The 23,996-nt window shown below is 40.9% G+C and overlaps 1 protein-coding gene across 1 annotated transcript in view; it reads left to right on the top strand.

The window, feature by feature from the left end:
• The window catches only part of adgrv1 (adhesion G protein-coupled receptor V1), a 105,131-nt gene that overhangs the window by 39,222 nt on the left and 41,913 nt on the right, over positions 1 to 23,996 (top strand). The window contains exons 24-67 of the mRNA XM_072708883.1: positions 42 to 235; positions 1,402 to 1,531; positions 2,788 to 2,868; positions 4,292 to 4,431; positions 4,527 to 5,136; positions 5,324 to 5,539; positions 5,653 to 5,868; positions 6,467 to 6,711; positions 6,810 to 6,991; positions 7,243 to 8,054; positions 8,156 to 8,365; positions 10,705 to 10,835; positions 11,040 to 11,139; positions 11,885 to 12,064; positions 12,384 to 12,547; positions 12,988 to 13,075; positions 13,550 to 13,628; positions 13,890 to 14,028; positions 14,393 to 14,534; positions 14,626 to 14,888; positions 15,023 to 15,198; positions 15,426 to 15,550; positions 15,731 to 15,906; positions 16,425 to 16,571; positions 16,670 to 16,750; positions 17,032 to 17,290; positions 17,746 to 17,868; positions 18,008 to 18,230; positions 18,315 to 18,519; positions 18,611 to 18,757; positions 19,087 to 19,342; positions 19,437 to 19,639; positions 20,025 to 20,201; positions 20,345 to 20,527; positions 20,624 to 20,803; positions 20,907 to 21,071; positions 21,203 to 21,323; positions 21,416 to 21,539; positions 21,817 to 21,955; positions 22,168 to 22,353; positions 22,503 to 22,738; positions 22,828 to 22,976; positions 23,082 to 23,280; positions 23,427 to 23,646. Coding sequence (XP_072564984.1) covers positions 42 to 235; positions 1,402 to 1,531; positions 2,788 to 2,868; positions 4,292 to 4,431; positions 4,527 to 5,136; positions 5,324 to 5,539; positions 5,653 to 5,868; positions 6,467 to 6,711; positions 6,810 to 6,991; positions 7,243 to 8,054; positions 8,156 to 8,365; positions 10,705 to 10,835; positions 11,040 to 11,139; positions 11,885 to 12,064; positions 12,384 to 12,547; positions 12,988 to 13,075; positions 13,550 to 13,628; positions 13,890 to 14,028; positions 14,393 to 14,534; positions 14,626 to 14,888; positions 15,023 to 15,198; positions 15,426 to 15,550; positions 15,731 to 15,906; positions 16,425 to 16,571; positions 16,670 to 16,750; positions 17,032 to 17,290; positions 17,746 to 17,868; positions 18,008 to 18,230; positions 18,315 to 18,519; positions 18,611 to 18,757; positions 19,087 to 19,342; positions 19,437 to 19,639; positions 20,025 to 20,201; positions 20,345 to 20,527; positions 20,624 to 20,803; positions 20,907 to 21,071; positions 21,203 to 21,323; positions 21,416 to 21,539; positions 21,817 to 21,955; positions 22,168 to 22,353; positions 22,503 to 22,738; positions 22,828 to 22,976; positions 23,082 to 23,280; positions 23,427 to 23,646 — 8,522 coding nt within the window. The remainder of the gene's footprint in view (positions 1 to 41; positions 236 to 1,401; positions 1,532 to 2,787; positions 2,869 to 4,291; positions 4,432 to 4,526; positions 5,137 to 5,323; positions 5,540 to 5,652; positions 5,869 to 6,466; positions 6,712 to 6,809; positions 6,992 to 7,242; positions 8,055 to 8,155; positions 8,366 to 10,704; positions 10,836 to 11,039; positions 11,140 to 11,884; positions 12,065 to 12,383; positions 12,548 to 12,987; positions 13,076 to 13,549; positions 13,629 to 13,889; positions 14,029 to 14,392; positions 14,535 to 14,625; positions 14,889 to 15,022; positions 15,199 to 15,425; positions 15,551 to 15,730; positions 15,907 to 16,424; positions 16,572 to 16,669; positions 16,751 to 17,031; positions 17,291 to 17,745; positions 17,869 to 18,007; positions 18,231 to 18,314; positions 18,520 to 18,610; positions 18,758 to 19,086; positions 19,343 to 19,436; positions 19,640 to 20,024; positions 20,202 to 20,344; positions 20,528 to 20,623; positions 20,804 to 20,906; positions 21,072 to 21,202; positions 21,324 to 21,415; positions 21,540 to 21,816; positions 21,956 to 22,167; positions 22,354 to 22,502; positions 22,739 to 22,827; positions 22,977 to 23,081; positions 23,281 to 23,426; positions 23,647 to 23,996) is intronic.

Genomic DNA, 23,996 nt, shown 5'->3' on the forward strand with positions numbered 1-23,996 from the left:
TCATAAAACAGACATTAAAAACACACCATTTGCCCCTGCAGGTCTGCTGCAGTTCTCAACACTTCCCCTCACAGAAGGGCTGATTCGCCCAGCCTCAAAAGAGGCACATCTGACCGTGATGGAAGAGGACGGGGCAGCACGCCTGCTCGTGGTTCGAGCACAAGGCCTGCTTGGGAGAGTCCTGGTTGCTTACAGAACGTTACCTTTCTCTGCTGTCAGCCCAGAAGACTATGAGGTAATTTTAAGTTAGACAAAGGTTGGAAATGAAATGAATTTGAATACGCGCTAATGCGGCTATTTAGAATGTGAATAGCGATCTTCGGGTGACAGCGGTACTACACGCCCCCGATGCAGGTAAAACAAAGTAAGGGGACATAGTTTAATTTTTTGCCGATTTAACCTAATTTTAAAAACTGTAATACTTCCGACAATGGACGTTTTGAAATGAAGACAGATTACGGATTTAGCCAGCGTTTTTTCATGATTCTACATTAAGATTTCAGCGAGAGATAAACTGTAATAGACGCGAGATGTACGCTGCGTCGCCAACTATGCATTCGACCCCAGAGGGTTAAAGCATGTGAGCAGAGCAATATTCGGACCATAAGACGCAGTGACTTTTTCTCCCCTCTTTTGGGGGAGGAAAAGGTGCGTCTTATGGTCCGAAAAATACGGTACTCATCAGAAATTTTGTTCTGCTGTGATGGTTTTACAGGGCACTATGACATGGTGTGCAGTGCTTAATGTTTTCTGGGGTCATTAGTAATACAAAGGAATACATTTTTACATTTTATAATAACAATTAGTAACAGCTTAAATAACTAAGAGCTGCTTAGTGGATCAGTAGCTAATGTGCTAAATGTCTAAGGCTGGGAGTCTGAATCTTGCCTTTGGTTTGTGTGAGTGTGTGTGTGTGTGTGTGTGTGTAGATATGCCTTGCAATGCTCCATGATGGTATTTATTACATATTTATATTAACGTTAGGATTTTCAAAGTGTATAGCAGGAAGATGGGTTATTGAACTTCAGTTTGTGCAACTGCCATGCTACACTACCAATGTCATAATAATAATAATAATAACAACAATAATAATAATAATATAGCAGACCACGGCAAAATGGAAATACTAACTTAAAAAATTGTTAGGCAGTCAGAATGGAAATCATGCAACATATTGATCTTAAAACATTTCATTTTTGACTCAAAAACTTTGGAACAGATGACATTGGTTATTACCAAAATGAATGCCTTATTGGTCAAATGGAAAAGATTATGTCCAACTTTTCTATTGCTAAGTCATAGGATTTTACAGTTTTTAACCCTTTTTGTGGAAGATTGACAGTTCTGTGCAATATTTATTTTGTTCATAAGCAACGTATATCCTACCATTAAAATGAACAGGACACTGAGGGAGTGCTGGATTTCCTTCCTGGGGAGAGATACAAATCCATCACTGTGAACATTGTGGATAACCCTGTTCCTGAACTGGAAAAGATTTTCAGAGTGGAGCTGTACAATCCTGAAGAAGGAGGTAAGAGAGGAAACACCTGCTGTAAGATCTGAATGGAAGAGCACATCAACAGGTGTACTAAAATGCAAAGGAGATGAAATTATAATTCTTGAGTTTTGTAAACGAACATTTGTAATATGAGATCTGTGGCCTGGGGCCTGTACTACGAAGCGCGGTTACTGGCTTATCGGGGTAACTTGTCGGATTTAAGGTACCACAGTTTAAATGAACTTCATATTCGTTCACTTATATTTTGCCCAGACTACCTTAAATCCGACAAGCTACCCCAATAAGCCAGTAACCCCGCTTCGTAGTATAGCCACCAGGCCAATGGTAGCCAACATGAGTTTCACTGGAGTTTAGCCTAGACCAGGGGTCGGCAACCTGCGGCTTGCAAGCCACATTAGGCTCTTTAACCACGTTGCTGCGGCTCTTCTCAGAACGATAGACGCATTCACATTTTCATGTCTTAGCATCTTATGGTAATACTTTTGTAAAGATAAATTATTAATTTATGGGTTAATATTATTTTCCATTTAGATATTTCTTTAGCTATATATGAATGAGGCAGTCCATCACACGCTTCTGTGATGTCTTAACTGCATCATTTACATCTTCCTATCAATGGATTCCTAATTCTTTCATATACCTTTGTAGTAAATCGTCACCATGCCTTCCCAGGCCTTCATAAAAATTATTATATTTTCACCGATTTATATATTGTAGCAGCTGAGTTTGGAGTGGTGAGTACATTTTGCACTGCTCGGTCAGCACAGTTAGTGGAGAGTGAGAGTTTTGTTTTTGCGTTAAATGCATATATACCCATATCCATGGGCGTAATTTCCGGGGGGGTTAGGGGGGTCATGACCCCCCCAATAATCAGATCCAGCCAATATAACCCCCCCAATAATCATGTTTCCCCTGTAATGGGTGGAGACCTCGACCCCCCCAATGTTCCAGCCAAAGTTACGCCCTTGCCCATATCGCATTAAAAAATTGTATCTCAAATCCTTTTCTCTCCCCATTGTGACTCTTTATAAACCTTGGGTCAGAAATTTAGAATAAAATGGCTCATTGCTTTAAAAAGGTTGCCTACCCCTGCCCTAGACAAATCGGTTGATTACTCCATCTGCGGCATGCCCTCTGCTCTTGTGTTTCAGTGTGTGTTACATCTGCACCTGTATTTTTTCTTTCCTTGTGAGAAAAAAATCTCCCTTCTAAACTCTTTCTGGCTGTGTGTGTTCCTTCAACATGTGTGTTGTTGTGTGCTCTTGAAGTCGATCAGCTAATTAGGACTGATGGCAGTGGCAGTGGAGAAAGTGATGCTGAATTCTTGCTGCCATCTTTTCACCAGCGTGGTAAGACATGTCTCAGGATGCCTATGGCAGAAAACCAGGCCAATAAATGTTATTTGATTTAAAAAAAACATAGCTACTTTAATTGTCTTTTTATTAAGCACATTATACTTTGACATTAATTTTAATATCATTTACCATGTTTAGCCTTCTTTATAACCTTTAAAACCGTTACAGTATTCTGGCCTATCATTTAGAAGCTGTCTATGTTTGGAGGGCATCAGGGACTGCTATGCACATTGCACCAAGCCAGATAATTTGTATTGTGAACATCTATCTAAATTTGGAATCAGATTTGTGCCAATATTATCAAGCAAAACTTTTTTGACATCAAGCAAAAACAAGGCTTCGAGAAGAAAAAATGTCCGTGGCACTGACCTGTCAGTCAAAAACTTATTAGCCAATGGGGACGCGTCCCTGAGAAAACCCACCCACGCGAGAAGTTTGTGTCAGAATTGTAAGCAAAAAGTCAGGGAGCGCAAGCGAGAAAGCTGACAGCGTAACCGCAAAGACAGGCAGCGCAAGAGAGAAAGCTGGCAGAGTAAACAAAGGAAAACATTATCAAAAGACCAATCGTGTTTGCAAGTTATACATTTTACTTTTGAGATGACATTTCTTTTGCTTCAGTTAGTTTTTTTTCTTCTCAAAGCCTTGTTTTTGCTTGATGTCAAAAACGTTTTGCTTGATAATATTGGCACAAATCTGATTCCATACCTAGAGAAATGTGGGGAAAGTAACCATGCGCTATATAAAGTGGATGACAGTGTCTGTAAAGAACTGATGAGCGTTTAAAGGGAAGCATTACAAACAGCCAGAGGTGTGTATCATGAAAGTGTTTTTTTTTTTTTGCTTAGCTGGATAACTTTGAGGATAAGTAACGGTAACTCTGGATTTTCAATATCACAACACTGGTTCTCCTATTAGCAGGACATATCCCCATGGTCACTCATGCTACAGATGTCTCGGCAAAGTTAACTGTGTATTTTGATTTTCAGTCTTCCGGTTTGTTTCAACAAGCAAGCCAGACAGGATTTAATCACTGACCTTTGATGTCCACACGCAGAGATGCACACCAGTCATTTTTGCATTTCATAGCAGATTATATGGGGCACAAGGGGGCAGTGCACCCTGGACAGGATCCCTGTCTGTCACAGGTCTCTTAAATGTTAATACTTTGGGGAATTTCTAGATGGCAGGCCCTGGACTACCTGGTAGAAACCCACATGGAACATGGAACTCCACACACAGACCCAGACATACAGAAACACAAACTTTTATAAAATTGAGTTTCCCCTTGTAGGGACTAAAAAAATGTGCATGGTTTTCTTTATCTGCATGCTTCTGTTGATTTTCTCCTCTGTCTGTTCATCATTCATTATATACGGTATTATCTTGAATGAATATTAATTATATTTTTCTTCCACAGCCAGTCTGGGAATCTCTTCTCGTATCACTATAACCATCGCTGCATCCGACGACGCCCATGGTGTCTTCCAATTCAGTCCAGCTTCGCTCGCTGTCAATGGAACAGAACCAGAGGAAGGACGCAGTATGATTATCATGCAGGTCAGACCTGTTATCACCTTGTTACAGGCTTTGTGTAAATACCTGAGTTTATTGATATTTGATTTCTATGTATTGCCTGCTTTGGATTTCCTTAGGTGGTGCGCTCTTTTGGTGACTTGTCAAATGTGACGGTATTTTGGGAAGCAGAACCTGCTGCCAAGGAAGATCTTTTGCACAGAACTGGTGAAGTAGTATTTGTTGTCGGCCAAACAACTGCTAATTTAATTCTTCAAGTTGCTGAAGACATCATTCCTGAATTAGACAAGAGCTTTGTTGTGACCCTTTCCAACGTTTCACACGGCCGTCTTGGGAATCTGACTAATGCCAACCTAACCATTCTCGCAAGTGACGATCCCTATGGAGTTTTCGAGTTTTCTGAGATAACTAGACCAGTACGTGTGGCAGAAGCCAACACATATGTAACTTTGACTATTAAAAGACAGAGGGGGTTACTTGGATTAGCCCAGGTGACTTACAGGACCCTTAAGGACAGTGACCCTTCTCCATTTAGCACCCCGGGCATTGGGAGAGCAAGTGAAAGGAGTGACTTCATTCCTTTGATGGACTCTGTGCTGTTCGATGCCAATCAAAATGAAGCGAATGTTACCCTTCAAGTGCTGGATGATGAGGAGCCTGAAAGAGCTGAATCAATCTTTGTGGAACTCAGTAGTGTCAAGCTTGTTCGAGGTGTCCAATCCAGACCAAGTAAGATTTACATCTGCTGATTCTCAATTTGCTTTCTAAGTTTAGGTTAGTGTTTCGAGTAGTTTTGCTGTTATAGATCTGCAAAGTACAGTTTTGTGAAACTGTGTTTCAGTGTATTTATGGAATATTAGTACTTTTTTGCTTTTGAATACTTTTTTTTGTTTTCTTACCTTTTTTCTTCTTGCAGTCCATCACTCCCCCCGCCTTGGTCTGGGAAATACGACAGTAGCTCAGGTCGTCGTTGAGGCCAGTGATGATGCCTTTGGCGTTTTACAGCTGTCCTCTTCGGCTGTGAGTGTGGCGGAGCACTACATTGGTCCCATTGTCAATGTCACACGTGTTGGCGGCATCTTCGCCGATGTATCAGTCAAGTTCCAGGCAGTTCCAATGACAGCGAGAGTTGGTAAGCAGAGAATAACGCTGTGGACAAAGGCAGTTTCCTAGAGTTTCCCAGGTTCTGTTTCATTGTTAGAAAACCAAGTGTCTTTCCTTTATTGATCCAATGTGTCTGTGCAGGGGATGACTACAGTGTGGCCTCCTCTGATGTTGTCCTCCTCGAAGGAGAGACCAGCAAACCAGTTCCCATCTACATTATTAATGACAACGAACCTGAGCTTGAGGAAACCTTCCGAATTGAGCTGCTTAATCAAACCACTGGTGGTGCTCAGCTTGGCCAGCTAACCAAAGCCATCATCACCATCCTGCCATCAGATGACCCTTTTGGTGCTTTTGGTACGGTAGGATATTTTTATTTTAGGTCTTCTTTTTTTTGGTGGCCTTGTTAACGATGTCCCTTGACCATTTCTTGATTATATTAAGTGTTATATTGTTGCTGTCACACTCGACGGCACACGGAGCGTAGGAAAGGCGCAGGAAGCCAAGAGTCGGGGCAAACACGGGGTTTAATAGGAGCGGCAACACAAGGAGCAGGTAAAACACAGGCTGACATTACAATGACCGGACTGGGGAAACAAACTGAAAAGCGGACTAAATACACGGAACTAATGACGGTAAAAGGAAACAGCTGATGAACACGGGGAATCCACATGGGGTTAATGAGGGGGCGTGGCACACGAGAGGAGCGGACAATCGGGGCATGACAGTTGCAGTATGGAAATGTAATATGTTATTCCTTTTTGACTAAACTGGTTTTTTAATTGCAGGACTAAATTTATACAAATATGTTAATGACTGTAGGCACTGCCAGGCTTGAAGTGGTATTGTTCTCCATAACTGTAATTTTATAAATGTGTTCCGTAGTGTGTTTCGTTAGGCACTCTTTGTCTGTTGTTGGCTAGTTAATTAATGATGTTATTGGTTGTGTTTGCAGTTTTCCAGGATTCATCCATCACTGTGGAAGAGCCAGCCTTTAACTCCACTGAAATTAGTTTACCAATATTACGAAAATCTGGCACTTTAGGCTATGTATCTGTCCAGTGGCAGGCCACTGTCAACGGGAAGCTCGCTGTTGGTGACATTCGACCTGTGTCAGGGGAGGTCAGGTTTCTTCCTAGAGAGACCTTGAAGACTTTGAAAGTGGAAGTGCTGGCAGATGACGTTCCAGAAATTGAGGAAGTAAGGAAGCCAATGCACACCAAAATGTTAGCAGGTACAGTACCATTGTAGTACAGCTACATATGAAACATTATACCTTTCTCTCACTTCATTTCCAGATAATCCTTGTGGAACTCACAAGTGCTTCAAATGGAGGGAATATTGGACGAGAAAGAGCTGTTAATGTAATTGTCCCTGCCAATGATAATCCTTACGGAACTGTGCACTTTGACCAGTCAGTGTATCGTGTTCAGGAGCCTCTTGAGGGAGTCTACTTAGCCAACATCACTGTGAGAAGGAGGTTTGTCACTGAGCTTAAATGTTCTATTTTATAGTTTAGTTGCAGCTTCTGACCATTATGTTGTTAAACTGTATCCAATTTAAATTCTTAGCTAACAAAGGTATACCCCATGCTCAATACCCACCGTATTGTAAACCCTCAGCAACAGATACCCGCATGCCTTATTGTTTGAAAAGATTGTATTAGTAAATGTGTTTTTTGCAAAAAACATACCTAAATTTTATATCTAATTTTGTATGTTGCTTTTCCAGTGGGGGTCACTTTGGACGTTTAGAAATTATGTACAGAACATCGGAATTTGATGTTATCAGTACTGCCTTGGACGAGGGGCGGAACCTTCTGGTTTACTTTGATGCTCCGGTGAGGGCTACACTGTCTAGTGCCACTGTAAGGCCTGTTAATCTCACTGCTCAGAGAAACCCCTTGACTGCTTGTGCAGCCTTTTGCCTACGGGAGACCACCTGCCAAGCTTTCTCCATGTCCAACAACTCTGGAGTGACTACCTGCAACTGGGTGATAACGGGAGTCAACCAGCTGACCGACTCCACCCAGGTGTTAACCTACATCAAAAATGTCACAGCCTTATCCTCTCTGTTCAGCTCTCGTGCTACTGCTGGGATTGACTATCTGCCAGTGACATCCCAGGTAGCCACCATGTTTGATGGAGCTGGAATGACCAATCTCACAGTACCCATTTTGACCGACTCTCTCCCAGAGATGGATGAAAGTTTCATGATTCACATCCTAAGAGCTGATCTGATCAACTTGACTGCTGTCTCTAAGAACATGCCCTCACTAGGCCAACCAAACACAGCGAGAGTCACCATAGCCATGAATGGGGATGCATTTGGGACCTTCCTGCTCTACAGCCTCAATCCCAGTGCCACAAGGAATGGCTTATACCTAGAAGTAAAGGAGGAACCCCACACCTCTGTGTCACTCGTTATTGAGAGAAGAGGGGGAAGTCTGGGGCAAGTAACAGTGGAGTGGAAATTTGTAGGTGGAACTGCCCTACCCAAAGCAGATTTCAATGGGACTGGTGAAACTCTCATTTTTGCACAAGGTAGGTCTGCTAGACATCATACCAGACATATTAAAACTGGGATACAGCTAAACTGGTTTTCCATTATTTCTATACTGTTATTTGTGCATTTCTGTGCAAAGGAGACCTAAAAAAGACCATAGAGATATTTATAATGGATGACATGGAGCCAGAGGATAATGAAACGGTAATGATTGGCCTGGTGAATACGGAGGGGGGGAGCCGCATCCTGCCCAGCTCTGACACTGTCACCATTGTCATCCTCGCCAACGATCACCTGGCTGGTGTGGTGGGCTTCCACGATGCTTCACGTTCAGTCACCGCCCGGGAAGGTATGTGTCTCTGCCTGCTCACCATCACCATTTATCTTTCTGATCCAGCTCTAATCCACTCTCTTCATCCTCTGAGCCACCATCAGACTGTATTGTTCTTGCGTTTGTGTATAATTTTATTTGAAATATACTGTGGTTTTACCATCCGGTACAGATTCATTACGCATGAATATTAAATTTTGTTTTGGATTGTCATATTTACATCTCTTTAAGTGTCCTTCTGAAAATGAATTGTGTGTTTCATTTAGCCCATAAGAAAAACTATGACAAGGGTAATTTCTTTTTTCTGATTTTTGTAATGTTATTGCTTTAATAAGTAAAACAACATACTTACATACAGGTATATTGGATGGATTCAAGCCAAGAGTTTGTTCCATTTAGGGCAAAGCTGTTCATGCTTGTGCAGGTGTTGCACTGCTATGGCCGGGCTGGAGGCACTAACTTGATATCTGCCTTCCTGCTTCTTGCTTTTCTTTTTGAGGGAGCCATCCCAAACATGACCCAGCTGGGGCCGTTAGTGGGAACTAGGTATGGAGGATTAAGGTTGAGGAATCTTTTTACAGGTGGTCCGCAACAGAGATGCTGAAAATTTGACAGGTGACTGCTGTCCATGGTGCTGATTGAGATTAGCACACACCTATCTTGTGGAGCTCTCTTAACACCTAGTACTGGAGAGCATTGAGCTGGCTCCCCATTTCGACCACATCCTGGCCGGCAGAGTCCTTCTCCAGAGCAACCCAGGCAGGCATAATAGGGATCGACTGGATCCACTTTTCAGGCAGTTCATGTGATTTGCTTCCTCAGTCCTCCTGCATTCTTACTGGCCCCATAGATCGACGCATTGTTCCTCAGTGACGTAGAGACTTTGTACAATCGCTGCTGTGCTCACTGGGACTTCACCATAGGCATTACTTACAGTATCTGATCCATTCCTATTCTGGATATATTTAATGATGAATTTATATGAAGTTGGTTGGAACTCCCAGACTTTGCAGGCTATGCCCGAAGCTTTAAGGTCTGGTGGTACCTCTTGACTAGCCCATAAGATTATGGAAGGTGGACTGAAGTCTTGTGTCATGTTATCTGGGGCAGATGGTCAGCCATGAACCTTGAGAAAAACAGGGTTCCCTGGTCACTCATAATGTCCTTCAGTGTACTTATATTGGTGACCAGAAAGAAGAGCTCTTACACAATAGCATGAACCCTCGTTCACCATGGGGTGGCAATGTATCATTCGGCTGAACTGAATTAATAAGATTAAATTCAGATGTGAACATCAGAGGTTGTCAAAAGAGGTGTAGCTTTAGTTTATTGTTCTACTTTATTTTTGGAAATGAATCAACCCCACCCCCCCACAATGGTCTACGGCCAAGTGGAATACTGTACCGAACCTGTCCCAGTTCACAGAACTGATTTTCGGAACCTCTCATATAGACGACCAGCAGTAGCATGTGTTTGTGTGCCCTTGCTGACTTTGGCAGTGGCCCTAAAATGTCCATCCCAAGCTACTCAAAGGGCAGATCAGTGATAGGGAGTGGGCCTTTTGGAGCTGGAAGGGGTGCTTGGGGCAAGGTCTGCTGGGAAGTGGGATACCTTCCACAGAAGTATCACGCCTCAGCATCTACGCTTGGCCAGTGCAACTAGACTCAGATTTTCCCCAATGCTTTCTTCTTCCTCCATAGCAGTGGGTATGCAGGAGGTGCATGACTCTATCTGTTTTGGACCTTGGGACCACAAGCACTTCGGTTACTCTCGAAGTGACTGTGAAATAGTGCTACAGGAGAATCTCATTTCCCATGGGTATCATTTTGTTTGAAGAATAGCAACTGTTCTTTTGATCCATCACTAAGGAAGGCTTCCAGGTCACCTGCTGAAACAGATTAGAAAGTATTTGAGTTAATGAAAAGGGCTGCAGATCCAGGCACCAATTGTGGGTCTGAAGCATGGGAGCTGGTTCTTTCTCCATTTTAGTGCTTGTTGGTATCTGAGGGAGTATCTAAACAGTGAGAGAACCAAGTCATGATTTGCACCATATGAGAGAGTTCTGAGGATTTTTTACTCTGCTCTGTTGTGTATTGCATTGTATGGGTTTTTCTTCTTGCAATTAATTTCAAAACTGTGACTGCGGTTGATTTTGTTATATCCTTTTTTAATACATCTTGAGGTATCATTATTGCATAATGCAGATAATTATCACCTTATCCAGAGAGTTAACTAGCCAGAGAAATTCTTACAATGACACAATGTCATGACTGTCCCTCGCAAAGATTAGATTAGATTGTTCTACTGCCTTTCTTTTGGAAGTCATGGGTGACAGTTGCTTTCTTTTATTTTTGGAGGGGAGAAACTCCATCTCCTGGTGAAGAGGTCATCTCCTGGACGAGGGAATGTCACCATGGATTGGAGGATTCAGGGTCCGCGCCCCCAACAGACTTTTGTCAATACCTCTGGAGCACTTTTCTTTTCTGAGGTATAACACTGTTGTACTTGGATGGACAGACTGTGTTCCTCATGTCAGAGTGGTCGGTTTAGACTTCTGATTCTGTGAAATTACCTGAACGCCTAGTAACATTGTCTGCCAAGTTAGCTCAGTTACGTAAAGTCAGAAACTGTGTCAGATTCCACACTATGAAGCCTATAATCATATGTACCCTTGTTCATTGTGATTAAATAGGGAATCCTAAGTGAAACTATAGTCCTTCAGTTAATGGATGACCAGGCACCTGAGGAAAAGAAGGAGTACAAGGTCATCCTGTCCAACATTCGCACTCAAGGTAATGCTGCTGATGCAAGTTCAAGATACACTGACCTAATTACCGACACCTTTTACTTTTTCAATAATATAATATATGGATTTATAAGATATATAGAATTTTATTTGAGACCTATACTATTCCCTCCTAGTTGAAAACAATGTGAGACTTCAGGTCCTGACATTTCACAGAATCCAAGAATTCAAAACTAAATTCAAAGCATTCAGTTAGTGTTTCACTAACCGATTTATTTTGTTTTTAAAAATTGCCAAGTGGAGGCTTACATAGGACAAACATATTGTAATGTGCAGTATTTATTTTATTTTACTGAATGCTTATACCTTAAAATAGTAAGATCTTTCATGTTATTAAGTATACTTTCAGTGGCTGTAAAGCTTCTGTTTTTAAAGTCATTTGCCAAATAGTTTTTTAGATTTTTAGATTTAATCCACCTGTTGAGTACCTGTTATTATATGTGGCGTATGCCTTTTCAGTGCCTTTTTGAAAGCATTGAAATTCAGATTGTAATTATGTGTAAGTAGATTTTTTTGTGGGAAATGAATAATCTGTACACAACAAGTCAAAATTAAACCACTAAACAGATGAGTAATGATTAATCGCAGAAAACTGTCTGATTAATTAGTTATTGTTATTTTAATCGATTTTCAGCCCTAATTATGACATTAAATTTCTGCCAAATGCTTGAGCTATACATTGATATTCTGGGTCTCTGGGACCTGATCAGTAAGTGTCATATGTTTCTCAGGGGTGGCAGTAACAGGGCAGGCAGAACTGGACTCTGAGAGTCATGAAGCACTAGTGACTGTGATTGCCAGTGATGAGCCCTTTGGGGTCCTCAGTATTGCCCCACCCTCCCTCAGCGTGTTCAGTGAAGAGGTTAATACCACCATAAAAATCTTCATCAACCGGGATCAAGGAGCCTCTGGTGAGTCTCCTCAGAATGGAAGCTAACGCTGTCCATCTGCTTTACAATACTAATCAGTGACCCAGTTTATTCTCTTCTGTTTTTCTCTTCAGTTTTTTTCTTCTTTCTTTCTTTCTTCTTTTTTTGCTTTACTTTTGAATCCTTTTCCTCTGTCCTTGGTACTGTTGTAATAATTTGGACAGTATTTGAATATGAATTCAGTATATTACATCAAATGTCAGTCACTACGATGGTTATTCTCATTTTTATTTATCTGCTTTCCCAGTATGTGTTTCATTACACTATATGCTATTTTATATTGCATATGCTTGTGTTCCAGGGGCGATAAATATCAGCTATGAGACAGTGAAGGGATCCCGCCATGATCTGGCGCTGACAGAGAGTGCCCTGGCTGAACCAGGCCTGGACTTCTTTTCAGCTACTGGGTCGCTGGTGATGCAAGATGGACAAACCTCTCTGGCCATTCCCATCACCATTATAGATGTAAGATGACCCATGAGTGTGACAGTTCTGTTGATCTCTTGCAAATGTGCTTTTAAGAAATTTTCATCCAATTTCTATTGCAAAGACCTGAAACCTATATTAGGAGGTGTGTGGTGTAAGGCAGTATTTATCTAGCCACTTTTTAATATATCATGGGAACTCATTCATAAAATGCGGCTACGATTTAACTAAAACAGGGGAACTAATTGACAAAAGGTGCCCACAATTTAATACATCATGGAAATTAATTAGTAAAATGTGGCCAAAGTAATTTTTATTGTTATGTTATGACCGGGGCTCTTCATTCAGATGTTAAGCAACTACTGTGTATTATGTTTATGCAGATTTGATTTGTAGTTGCTAAGCAACTTTATCCATTTTCCAGTGTTGTCATTCACATGCAGCATGCTCACATCTTCATGCTTTGTTTGTCCTGTCAGGATGAGATCCCAGAGTTGCAAGAATGTTTCCTCATCAATATCACATCAGCAGTTCTTATCTCCGTGGTTGCCAGTTCTCAAAAGCTGGGTATGATTAGTTAAAAATTGCCTTCGGTTTTTATAATTCATGTACTAAAAGTGCTATGTTTTATTACGACATAACTAATAATTACTGAAAAGGAAACAGTCTGATTTTCTGTCAGTGAGTTTTCTGTTTTCTCCGGCTGTGCTTGCTATACATTTCCTTTAAAAATCTGCATTTTCTGTGTTTTCTGTTATTGATTTATGTTCTGCACAAATCACATCTATTCAACTTATGCTGCTTGAATCTTTCTTTCCTCCATTTTTTCATTCTGCAAAACTTGACATGTAACCACTAGATATGATTTATTACACACTTAAAGGTAGTGGACTAATGCTTTTCATATGGTGCTTTGTGATCTGCAGTAGTTTGTTGTGTATAATCAGAATCTTTTCCATTTACTTACTATGATCTTTAATCATGAATGTTATGCATTTATATAGCAAACAGTATGACTGAAAATTGTTTGATTGTTCTCAGATACCCTGGGACTGATGGCAGAGGTATGCATTGGTGCAAATGATGGAGTCAGAGGAATCATTGAGTGGAAAAGAACAGAGTAAGTAATGTATCCATGGAGTATCTCAGTGAGACTTTTTCTGTTTTTAACTTTATTTTCAACATTGCTTGAATGAAAGTAAAACTATATTATACTAGTACGACGTAACAGCTGTCTCTACAAATGTCTTTGAGTTATATATATCTTTTTAATTAAATCTAATTAAATTTAATTACACTAAGCACCAAACACTATATGCACATTTATTTATAGTTCTGTAGATGTCATTTTAATCTACTCCTTTGTTCTCATTGTATTTAGCTTCGAGGTCAATGAGACGCAAAGAGTCTTGACACTGGTTGCATACAGAAATGGTGGGAGCTATGGCAATGTCAGCCTCTTCTTCTATGCCCAGAATCTGGAGGCACAACTTGGCCTGGATTTTAATGTCACATCTTCGGTGAGCTGGAGGCTGTCAACGTGGATTTTTTTTCCCCAGTGTATTTAAGTCATCCTGTTTTCCTTAATCTGTATCCTCCTGAGACCCCACCCATTCATTTACGTCTATTCCAGTGGACATCTATCTTTTCACTGATGTAAGGAAACATATTTATTCCTGTTGTACACTAAAGAGGACATGCTGTGAAATTAAAAATAAAAATAAATTTGAAAAAATTTTAATTGTGAGATGTAATTTCCTCCAAAGACAAATAACCTAAAATTGAAGGACACTTTTTTCCTTGGGTCTCAGGAGGATATATTATATCATGTTAACTGGATTTTTTTCAAACACCTGTTCTAATAAATATACCAACTTATTACAGATTCTTCACTTTGCTGATGGAGAAAGGCAGAAGTTGATTGATGTTCAGATCATTGATGATTTCGTACCAGAGGGTGATGAGAAATTTCAGCTTATTTTAGGCAATCCTTCTTTTGGGCTCCAACTTGGGCACAATACCACGGGTACGTGCTGTCTCTGATTCTGGACACATTCCAGCCATGCTTGAAGCTTCATCACTATAAAATAAAAAGAGCCACTACTTTGTGTCCACAGCTACAGTACTTATCCTGGCCAATGACGATGGACATGGCGTGATCACCTTCAACAATAGTCAACACTTCCTTCTGCAGGAACCCACCTCATCAGGCTTAGGTCAGAGCTCTGCCACTTTATATGTGATGCGCAACCCACCACAGGGAACTTTTGGCACAGTTACTGTCCAGTTCCACATCACAGATGCCAATGGCTCCCTCTCAACCAGTGACCTGGTGCCTAGTGAGGGTATTGTAGTTCTTGAGGATGGAGAAAGATTTCAGGTAAGTTGCTGAATCATCGTTAATAATGACAGCATAAACAAGTGGTGATGAATGAAATGATTCAAGATTCTTTGAAAGATAGACACCAAGAACTGTTTGTTTCTTGAAATCTAAAGAAATGTAAAAATGTTCAGGCACTTAGGATTTCGGCTGTGTTGGACGAGGAGCCAGAAGCGAATGAGACCTTCACAGTGATGCTCTTCAACCCCATGGGAGGAGCACGCCTTGGGGACTTTCTGCAGACAACCATCACAGTGCTGCAGAACAAGGCTCCTCTTGGACTCTTCCGGATTTTCCCTGTCCAGAATAGGTTTGTGTACTTTCATTTGATTTATAGAACAAATATAAATCATTTTATATGTACCATGCCTGGAACAAACTGGATTCAGCCTAAGAAGTGTCTGCTCTAATGATTTTGTACTAAGTTAAGAATACAGAACCCTGAAAAATGTTTCACAATAGCTTTTTGGTCATTAATGGAAAATTAATGTGCAGTGACATGTTCCTTTCTTAATGTGATCTATTTGGTTTGTGCAGGACAAGCTCCATATCTGTCGTAGAGGGAAATAAGACGTTGTTTATGACCATTTCCCGCAGTAATGGCTTAGAAACTGCTGTCAGTGTGGAGTGGGAATTTCAATCAGGCACCGCCTTTGGGATGAGTAAGAAAACAAGAGACCTTTTATCATTTATCACTGCAAAAAATGACCTTAGGAAAGAATAAACATGTAAACCTTTGCATATCAAACACAAAACCATCTGTACACATCAAACATAGAATATCATAGCATTGCATGAGTATTTTGGTAATGACTCTACTGTAAATTGTATTTTTTTTCCAGTGGGAGATGTTCCAGTTTTAGGTGTCTTTCAGAATTTCCATGAGACTCCTACCTCTAGCTGGTGTACTCTGGCCAGTGGAAACATTTCTCTTGCCATGAGACTGGGAGCTACTGGCAACTTCTTTCCAAGTGTAACCACGTTGTACAGATGGCAAGGAGTCTTTGTACCGTTACAGGTAAATTCTATCACTACCATGCACTTTAAGATCAGATGGGTCGTTCTCACAAATTCATCATGATAGCATATAACTGTTCTCTCACTTTTTAAATATGTTTGGGGCTCTGGGTTAACCTCTGGGTTAGTCAATCGGTTTTACTATATTATCATGTATTTGCCTAATAAAAAAAAGCATTGCACCAAATTTAGATAAAAAAAATGCCGAAAAATATACATATCATACAAATTGATTGTTTATTGTGGGTTACATGTAATAAAGTTGAAAGACTTATGAATATTTCATCTAGTTGCGTGTTGTTTGACCTTAAAACTGTTACAGTAGTGAAATTTCTGGCTGCGCATTTTATGAAATATACCTAATAAGTAAAGGTGATGTCAGTTGCTCTACACAATAACGCAAACACAGTAATTGTGTCATTCATGAGAATGACCCAGGCATCTGTTGTTGCTTTTATAGGACAGTTATAATTTTGTGCCTTAGAATGTGATGTATATTTTGCTGCCTCTCTTTTTCAGACTTTGAGAATTCAGGACCCAAAACGATGTATGGGTTTTGCAATGGATGGCTCCTCTTATGTTGTGGTCACACACGGGGCCCACCCTGAGTTCAAGACTGCTAACATGAGTTTGTACAGATTGCAACTGAACTTGAGTCTTACTTTGGTGAGTAAGACTAGTTTTTTTCTACAAGCCTGACTATTTTATTGATACATTCAAATAATTTCCATTTCCTGTTATTGACAATTCAATATTTTTTGCAGGAACAAACACTAAATGTTGAAGGTCTCGAAATCAAATACTTCTCAGTGGAAAATGAACATTATTTGATAGCCTCAAACCAAGTAAGTTTGAAAACTACATGCCAATTGTTTCAGGTTTAAAAGAGTTTAAGGTTTAAAATACCTTCAATCAAATAAACTACATTTTGCATTTGCTCAGAACTGACATTGCCAGATGCAAAATATCATATTTTTAATTATTTTAGTATTTAACAGATTTTATTATGTTACTGATTTGAAAATAGAACTTGAAGTAATCTCTTAGATCCATGCAGCTGGTTAGCATTTTAAAAAATATTAAAATACGTTCATATGATCTTCACAGTATTAAAATAACTCCACAGGTTTTGGTGTGGGCTGGGAGCAGATTCATTCTCCATCAGACCTTGGAGATACAGGAGGTGCTGAGTTTCGCTCTGTTCTCCCGTGGGAATGCCTTGTACCTGGCTGTCGCAGTCAACAATAAAAGTGACAGCTGTCTTCTGTACCAATGGAGCAGTGGTCAATTCCAGAATCCACAGCTTCTTTCCCCCAGCAGCTCAGCTAAACAAGTGGAGACCTTTCACATTGGGGCAGACATCTATCTACTCATGGTTACAGATGGTAACATGTTCACTTTACAGCTATTTGTTTCACATGTTTTTGGATGACAGATAGCTTTTTGGATCTGTTTGTTTTTGTTCTGTTATTGATCATTATTGTGCTGTCAGTGTTCAACATTTGCAGCAGACACAACACAGACACAATGTTCATATCTAAATTAGTAACTTCCCATTTCTGTGTTGAAGTACAGTATATGAATCATATACATGTAGAACCAAAGCTTAACTAAAAGAAAAAAAACTCTGAACACGAACCAATCACCATTTTTAAAACCACAAACATTCAGAGTGGTTCTCATTTAGTGGTTTGCAGAAAGTCTGAGTAGAGACCATAATCAGCCACATGCTGTGTAATTTACAGTGGTTGGGTGGGATATATTTTCTTGTACAACCCCACCCTTGTTTCTGTGTTGTGAAGGAGAAAAATCTGTGCATCTTATGTGCATCTCTCTTCAGGACCCAATTCTACATGTGATGTTTTTGTGTGGCGCTCCAGCCTATTCTTCTTCCAGCATTTCCAATCCATCCACTTTCCTGGGTTGTTGTCTGCCCACAGTTTCACCCCACCCTCAGGATTTAGTGAGTATCTGATAATATATGTGCTTCGTGGTGCCGGGACATGTTTGATTTTCAAGCATGTCATTTTTAATGTTTGTAACAGTGAAATAATAAAGTCACCATGAAATTTATGCCATTTGGGTACCTCTCTGCCTTTCAGGTCATCTCTTCCTGGCAGGAGGCAACACCTCTGCAATTTTCTCATGGAGGTCCAACCAAAGCTGCTTCTCCTTAATGCTGGAGGCTCCTCCAACTCAAACATTTCTCTTTCTCCCTGTCCCTCACCTCAATTCCACAAGAAGTCTCATTGCGTCCACACATGATGCAAGGTCAACTATATATGAGCTGACATCCATTTCCAACCAGTCTGACTTTATTCCCAGGTACTGAGATCTACACGAAGGAAAAATTATGTTGACGTTCTATAGATGGTGTTTACTGCATGCTCTGCGTTATTTTCTCCTTAGTTCAGGTGAACTGCATTTTGAACCAGGTGACAGTGAATTGACGATTGCAGTGAATATCCTTGATGACTACTTTCCAGAAGACACAGAGTATTTCCATGTCAATCTTAAAAATCCCAAAGGTGGGGCTGAAATTGGAGTCAATGGTCAGGTGACCATTTTCATTTCCTCAAATGATGATGCACATGGAATTGTAGGTTTTGCACAGGTATGTTTCTCACTGCCTAACAGCCTAAGGTTATTTTGTGGTAATTATGTGTCCATTGCCTTTAATCCTATTTTGACAACCACTTTTTTAGAATTCCTTGTTTAAGGAGGTTGATGAATTAGAAAGAGACAACCTTATCTCTCTCAATATTGAGAGAATGAGAGGAACATTTGGGAGGCTGATTGTACACTGGGCCGCAAATGGAAGTGTGGAGGATATCTTTCCCACATCTGGAGTGGTAAGGTTTTTACTTATAGCAGCAGGTAGTGTGATGTTAAAGGAAATTCATTTGTGAGTAGAAGATATAAGATTAAATCCGAAGGGGATGCAGTTGTCCTTCAGCTGGGTACATAGCCTTAATGGTTTTGATAAATATACAGGCACTTATAAAGCTGAAAACGTACTATGTGCAAAGCTCATTTCAAGGTATTTACAAATATAGTTCAACTAGTATTATATCTTATCTGAGGCCATGGAACTGTAGCCCATGCACAACTTGATGGCATTCTTCAGGAAATCTGTTTTTGATGTAGATTAAGATATTTTTTTCTGGTATTTGTTGCTCAGACAACATTTTTAGCAGGTCAAGCTGTGGCCACAATCACCTTCACCGTGTTGGCAGACGAAGATCCTGAACTGGCTGAGAAGGTCACCATCACCCTCCTGAACATTGCCACAATAGGGATCGATGATGCATCAAGGGCAGCGGCCATAAACACAGAGCGAGCCCAAGCATTAATTATCATCCTGCCCAATGGCTCCCCCTTTGGGGTAATTGGATGGCATTCTGACTCATATTACATTGTCACAGAGGAGCCTTTGGGTAATGATATGCTGCTTTCATCAGCTTTCGTCTAGCTTAATATAAGAGTTCACAAAGTGCAGAAGCATTTAACCAATGGGCTGTTCTGTTACAGGAAAGCCACATAATGTCACACTTACAATTGTGAGGGAGCAAGGATTTGTCGGCGATGTGGCAGTTCACTACAGGACTAGACCTGCTCTGTCTCAACTGCCGAAGAACCAGGCTACTGCAAATGAAGACTATATACCAAAAGATGCGATAGCAGTAATGAAGGAAAATGTCACTGACATCACCATCACCATTACTATTTTGCCAGTGAGTCTTGGGACTGTGGGGGATAATGCAATTGCTTCAGGGCTGTAGGCCAAACTGCCTGTTATACTCATTTATGAAACATCAGACATTTAGCCCATTCCTTGCCCACAGTGGAAGCCAAAAATGATCACTTTGTATGACCACAGCTACACTAAGAAAATACTGTCATTTTTATAAATAGTTTATGTTCTTATAAATTGCAGTGTTTAGTCTGTTTTTGTCTTGTGTTCCATTACTGCATCCTCATGGGTAGAGAAATATTTCCACACTAACATTTTTGTGAACAGGTATTATTCAGATTTTTTTTTCTTAAATGTTACAGGCATCTCTGTCTGTTCAATTGACTGTAACTCTTACAGATCACTGTTTGTCACTGTCCTTTTAGGATGACGCTCCTGAACTGGTCGAGAGATTCCTCATCAACATATCTAGTGTGGAGCTTCTTAGAGGGTCTCTGGGGGGAGGGCAACCAAGTCTGAAAAGACCAGGCATGGAGGTTGCAGAGGTCACTATTCAAGAGAATGATGACCCTAGGGGGGTCGTCATGTTTTACGTAACCAAGGTACTTTTTGCGTGAGTGTATGTGTTTTCCTATGTGCTGCCGATTTATTGTCTATTACTATTTTAGACTACAGAATATCGTTATATCTAATGAAGTAGCTAAAGTATAATAAGAAGGTTATTTAATTTTGTATTCTTCTATAGGATGTATCAGATCCGGTACAAGCGCATGAGGTGCCTCCTCCGGGGAACGTAGTGCAGCTACCTGTTGCTCGTTTGGCTGGCAGGAGAGGGATTGTGGTTGCGTACTGGGAAGCTCAGCCAATCAGTGCTAGCTTTGAAGATTTTACACCTGCCTCCGGAAATGTCACCTTTCAAGATGGGCAGGTGCAATGAATCCACCTGAGTAGTATAACGTCATTTTTGGTATTTAATATATGCTTTTGTGAATGTGACCTCCACACGTGCTGTTTTGCCCAACAGGCAATGAGCGTTATTGAGATCACCATTATCGATGATAGTGCAGTGGAGCTTTTGGAGACATTCAGTGTGACGCTGACTCACGTAATGGGTGGAGCCAGACTGGGAAATGAAACTATGGTGACAGTCGGCATCGGCCCCAATGACTCTCCCCTCGGACTGTTTGGATTTGAGGAACATTCTGTAAGATACGACAGAGAGATTACTTAAGAGCTGCTTTCGCTCCTCCGATCTTGTCTCACTATTGTTTTACAGTTTGTCCAGTAAGTGCTTTGCTTTGCTCAAGGTGACAGTTATGGAGCCACAGTTTACTGATGACCCTGGCAGTGTAGCAACTTTGACAGTTGTGCGGAGTCCTGGGGGCAGGGGAATAGTACATCTTCTGTGGCGTCTGGAGGACACGGCCCGGGATGACTTGAAACCTCTCAATGGCACACTGCAGTTCAATGAGGCATGCCATAGTCTTCTTACCACATACTCACTAGTCTGTTTGCCAGTGCAAAACCTTAAAGCAATGTTTTTACAAATAAGAGGAAATGTTTCAGCCTGATTAAAGTGTTCTCTACCCTTGGCTCTTTCCAGACCGAGTCCAAGAAAACGCTGGTGATATCTGCTTTGGCTGATGCTGTCCTCGAGGGGGATGAGAGATTCATGGTCCATCTCCTGGCACCTAAGAATGAAGGTGTCATTGATACCATTAAGGGTCAGTGCCTTGTAGTAGGGATACTTCCGGTCAGTGAGAAATTTACAGTATTAAGTGATGCTTTCAGGACTTACTGTAATATGTACTTTCAGGTGTGGCCACCATTGTGATCCAGGGAGATCGTGGAGCCCTTGGAACTATCAGCATTGCTGAATCCTCTAGAAATATTTTTATTGGAGAGCCACAGGGCAATTACAATGGGACTGCATTGGTCAGGTATAGACTTACGTGATTGTGGGAAGTTTCACCCTGGGGAGAGCAGGACATCATCAAAGGGCACATACACATGCACACATTATTGCCAATTTATAGGCATCAAGACCACAAACAACAAAAATTGCACAAGAATGAACAATAATAATAATTAAATAACTAAAAAAAATCTAGTTTTTCTTAAACTTGTATGTGTTACATTAGGTGAATCCAATGATTAACTCATAGATGATACACTATGGATTTTTGCATAATGACCTGTGATATACATTCATGTTAGGCTTGAGCGAGGTCCTGGGATCTTTGGTGAGATCCACGTTTATTGGAACATCACTCCTGCTGTGGACTCTGAGTTTGAGGAGACCTCTGGAGTAGTGACCATGAGAGATGGTCAGTCTGCTGCCACCATCAGGCTGAAGGTATTTTTTTTATTCCAGTTTCAGGGGAATAATGGTCTCTGCTTCCCACTGCAGCTATTCCTGTCATACTGAAGCCTCCCACTGGTAAAAAATCTTCAGAAACTAAATTAAGTTGGGGAAAAGAGTTCATATGAACATTCTTGTTTTTAATTGACCTGCAGCAGGTCAATCAAATTTTTTTTTAACATGATCTAAGTGGACTTTTGTTGCAGGTCCTAGATGATGATGTACCAGAAGAAAGACGTATCTACCAGTTGATCCTGAGTGCAGTCAGTGCTGGAGCTGAGATCAGCCCTGCCAGCAGGCAGGCCAACCTTACCGTGACAGCCAGTGATTTTCCATATGGTCTCTTCTGCTTTACTCAGGAGCTTCTGCACACCTCAGAAGAAGAGAGGATAGTAAGCATCGAAGAGGCGTCACAAAAGAAATCGATCCATATTGTTACAATAAAATAATCTATAAAATACTTGTCCTTTTAAAGACCTGAGATGAATAATATTTTTTACACAAATTGCATGCTGGTAAAAATGTATCATGGTTTTTCCAGGTGAATATAACAATGCTACGTTCCAGGGGCACATTTAACAGTGTGCTACTGTCCTATCAGACTGTCAGCAATACAGCCATTAGTGGTTTGGACTTTGTCCCAGCTATGGGGCAAGTGCTTTTTGAGCCAGGTGTAACTCTGCAAACAGTTTCACTGGAAATTCTGGATGATGATCTTCCAGAGGGACCTGAGGTCTTCTATGTCAATATCACCCAAGTGGAGCTTCTTAATAACAGGTATGGAATGATGGCCCTAACCTGCGTAGTGCTACCTAGGTTACTGACCCAGGAATGAGCAGTGACTTCATGGTTTTCTTGGTGTTTAGTAACTGGGACTTTGCAGTAAGGGAGCAGGGCTTCCAGCTTGATCAGCCTCCAGCCATCAGAAACATCTCATTCATTATGATTGTAATTCATAAAAATGACAATGCAGAGGGCATTGTGGAGTTTGACCCTGACTACATCAATATAACTGGTGAGCACAATCCTCTACAACATTCACTCACTTGTGTAATATAATTATAATTATAATTATAATTGCTATAACCTGTGTTGTATTTGTACAATATTTCTCTTACAGTGGAAGAAGATGTGGGTGTGATCTTCATTCCTTTGTTAAGAAGAAGAGGTACCTATGGTCAGATCATGGCAGAGTACATCACTCACAGCTTCACTGCGCTGGCTAACATTGACTTCATCCTCCCCAATGGTTCTGTCACCTTCAACCAAGGACAGAACCAAACTTATATAAATGTGTCTATTATTGATGATCTTGACAGGTGAGAAGGCTATGAGAGGTTGATGACCTACATAAGGTCATAGAGGAGTCCATTGTTAGTGGCATGGTGCTGTTGATATGTGAAAAGGTTGACAACACACTAGAAATCATGTAAATATATGAAGATACTCTTGTTTGTCCTGGCAGGGAATACAGTGAGATGTTTGAAATCCAGCTTTCAGGAGCTACTGGAGGAGCCATACTTGGAAGGCATTTAGTAGCACAGATAACCATTGCTAAAAGTGACTCTCCAAATGGGGTGGTTCGCTTCCTGAACCACAGCAGGCTCACCATACAAAATCCCAACAGTACATTAAGCCTCACACTAATGCTGGAGAGGACAGGCGGGCTGGTAGGCGAAACCACAGTAAGTTATTTATATTGAAGTGCACTTCAGAACACTATTCAAGTAGTGACCTTGTGTTTTCTTGTCCCAGATGCATGGAAATTGGGTGGCTCAGTGGGGGGCCCTGTGACCTCACACCTCCAGAATTATGGGTTTAATTCCTGCTCTGGCTCAGTGTGTGGAGTCTGCATGTACTCTGATTTCCTTTTGCAGTCCTGAGCCATGTGTTTCAGAAGCATTAGTGCCTCTAAATTGCCTGTGCAGTGTTTATATATGGGATGGACCGCTATCCTATCTAGGTTGGGCCCTGTTCTTCCTGGGACAGGTTTCATGGTCTCAGTGCCTGGGACAGGTTTCATGGTCTCAGTGCC

This window comes from Paramormyrops kingsleyae, chromosome 2 (assembly GCF_048594095.1).
Source record: "Paramormyrops kingsleyae isolate MSU_618 chromosome 2, PKINGS_0.4, whole genome shotgun sequence".
NCBI classification, from domain to species: Eukaryota; Metazoa; Chordata; class Actinopteri; order Osteoglossiformes; family Mormyridae; genus Paramormyrops; species Paramormyrops kingsleyae.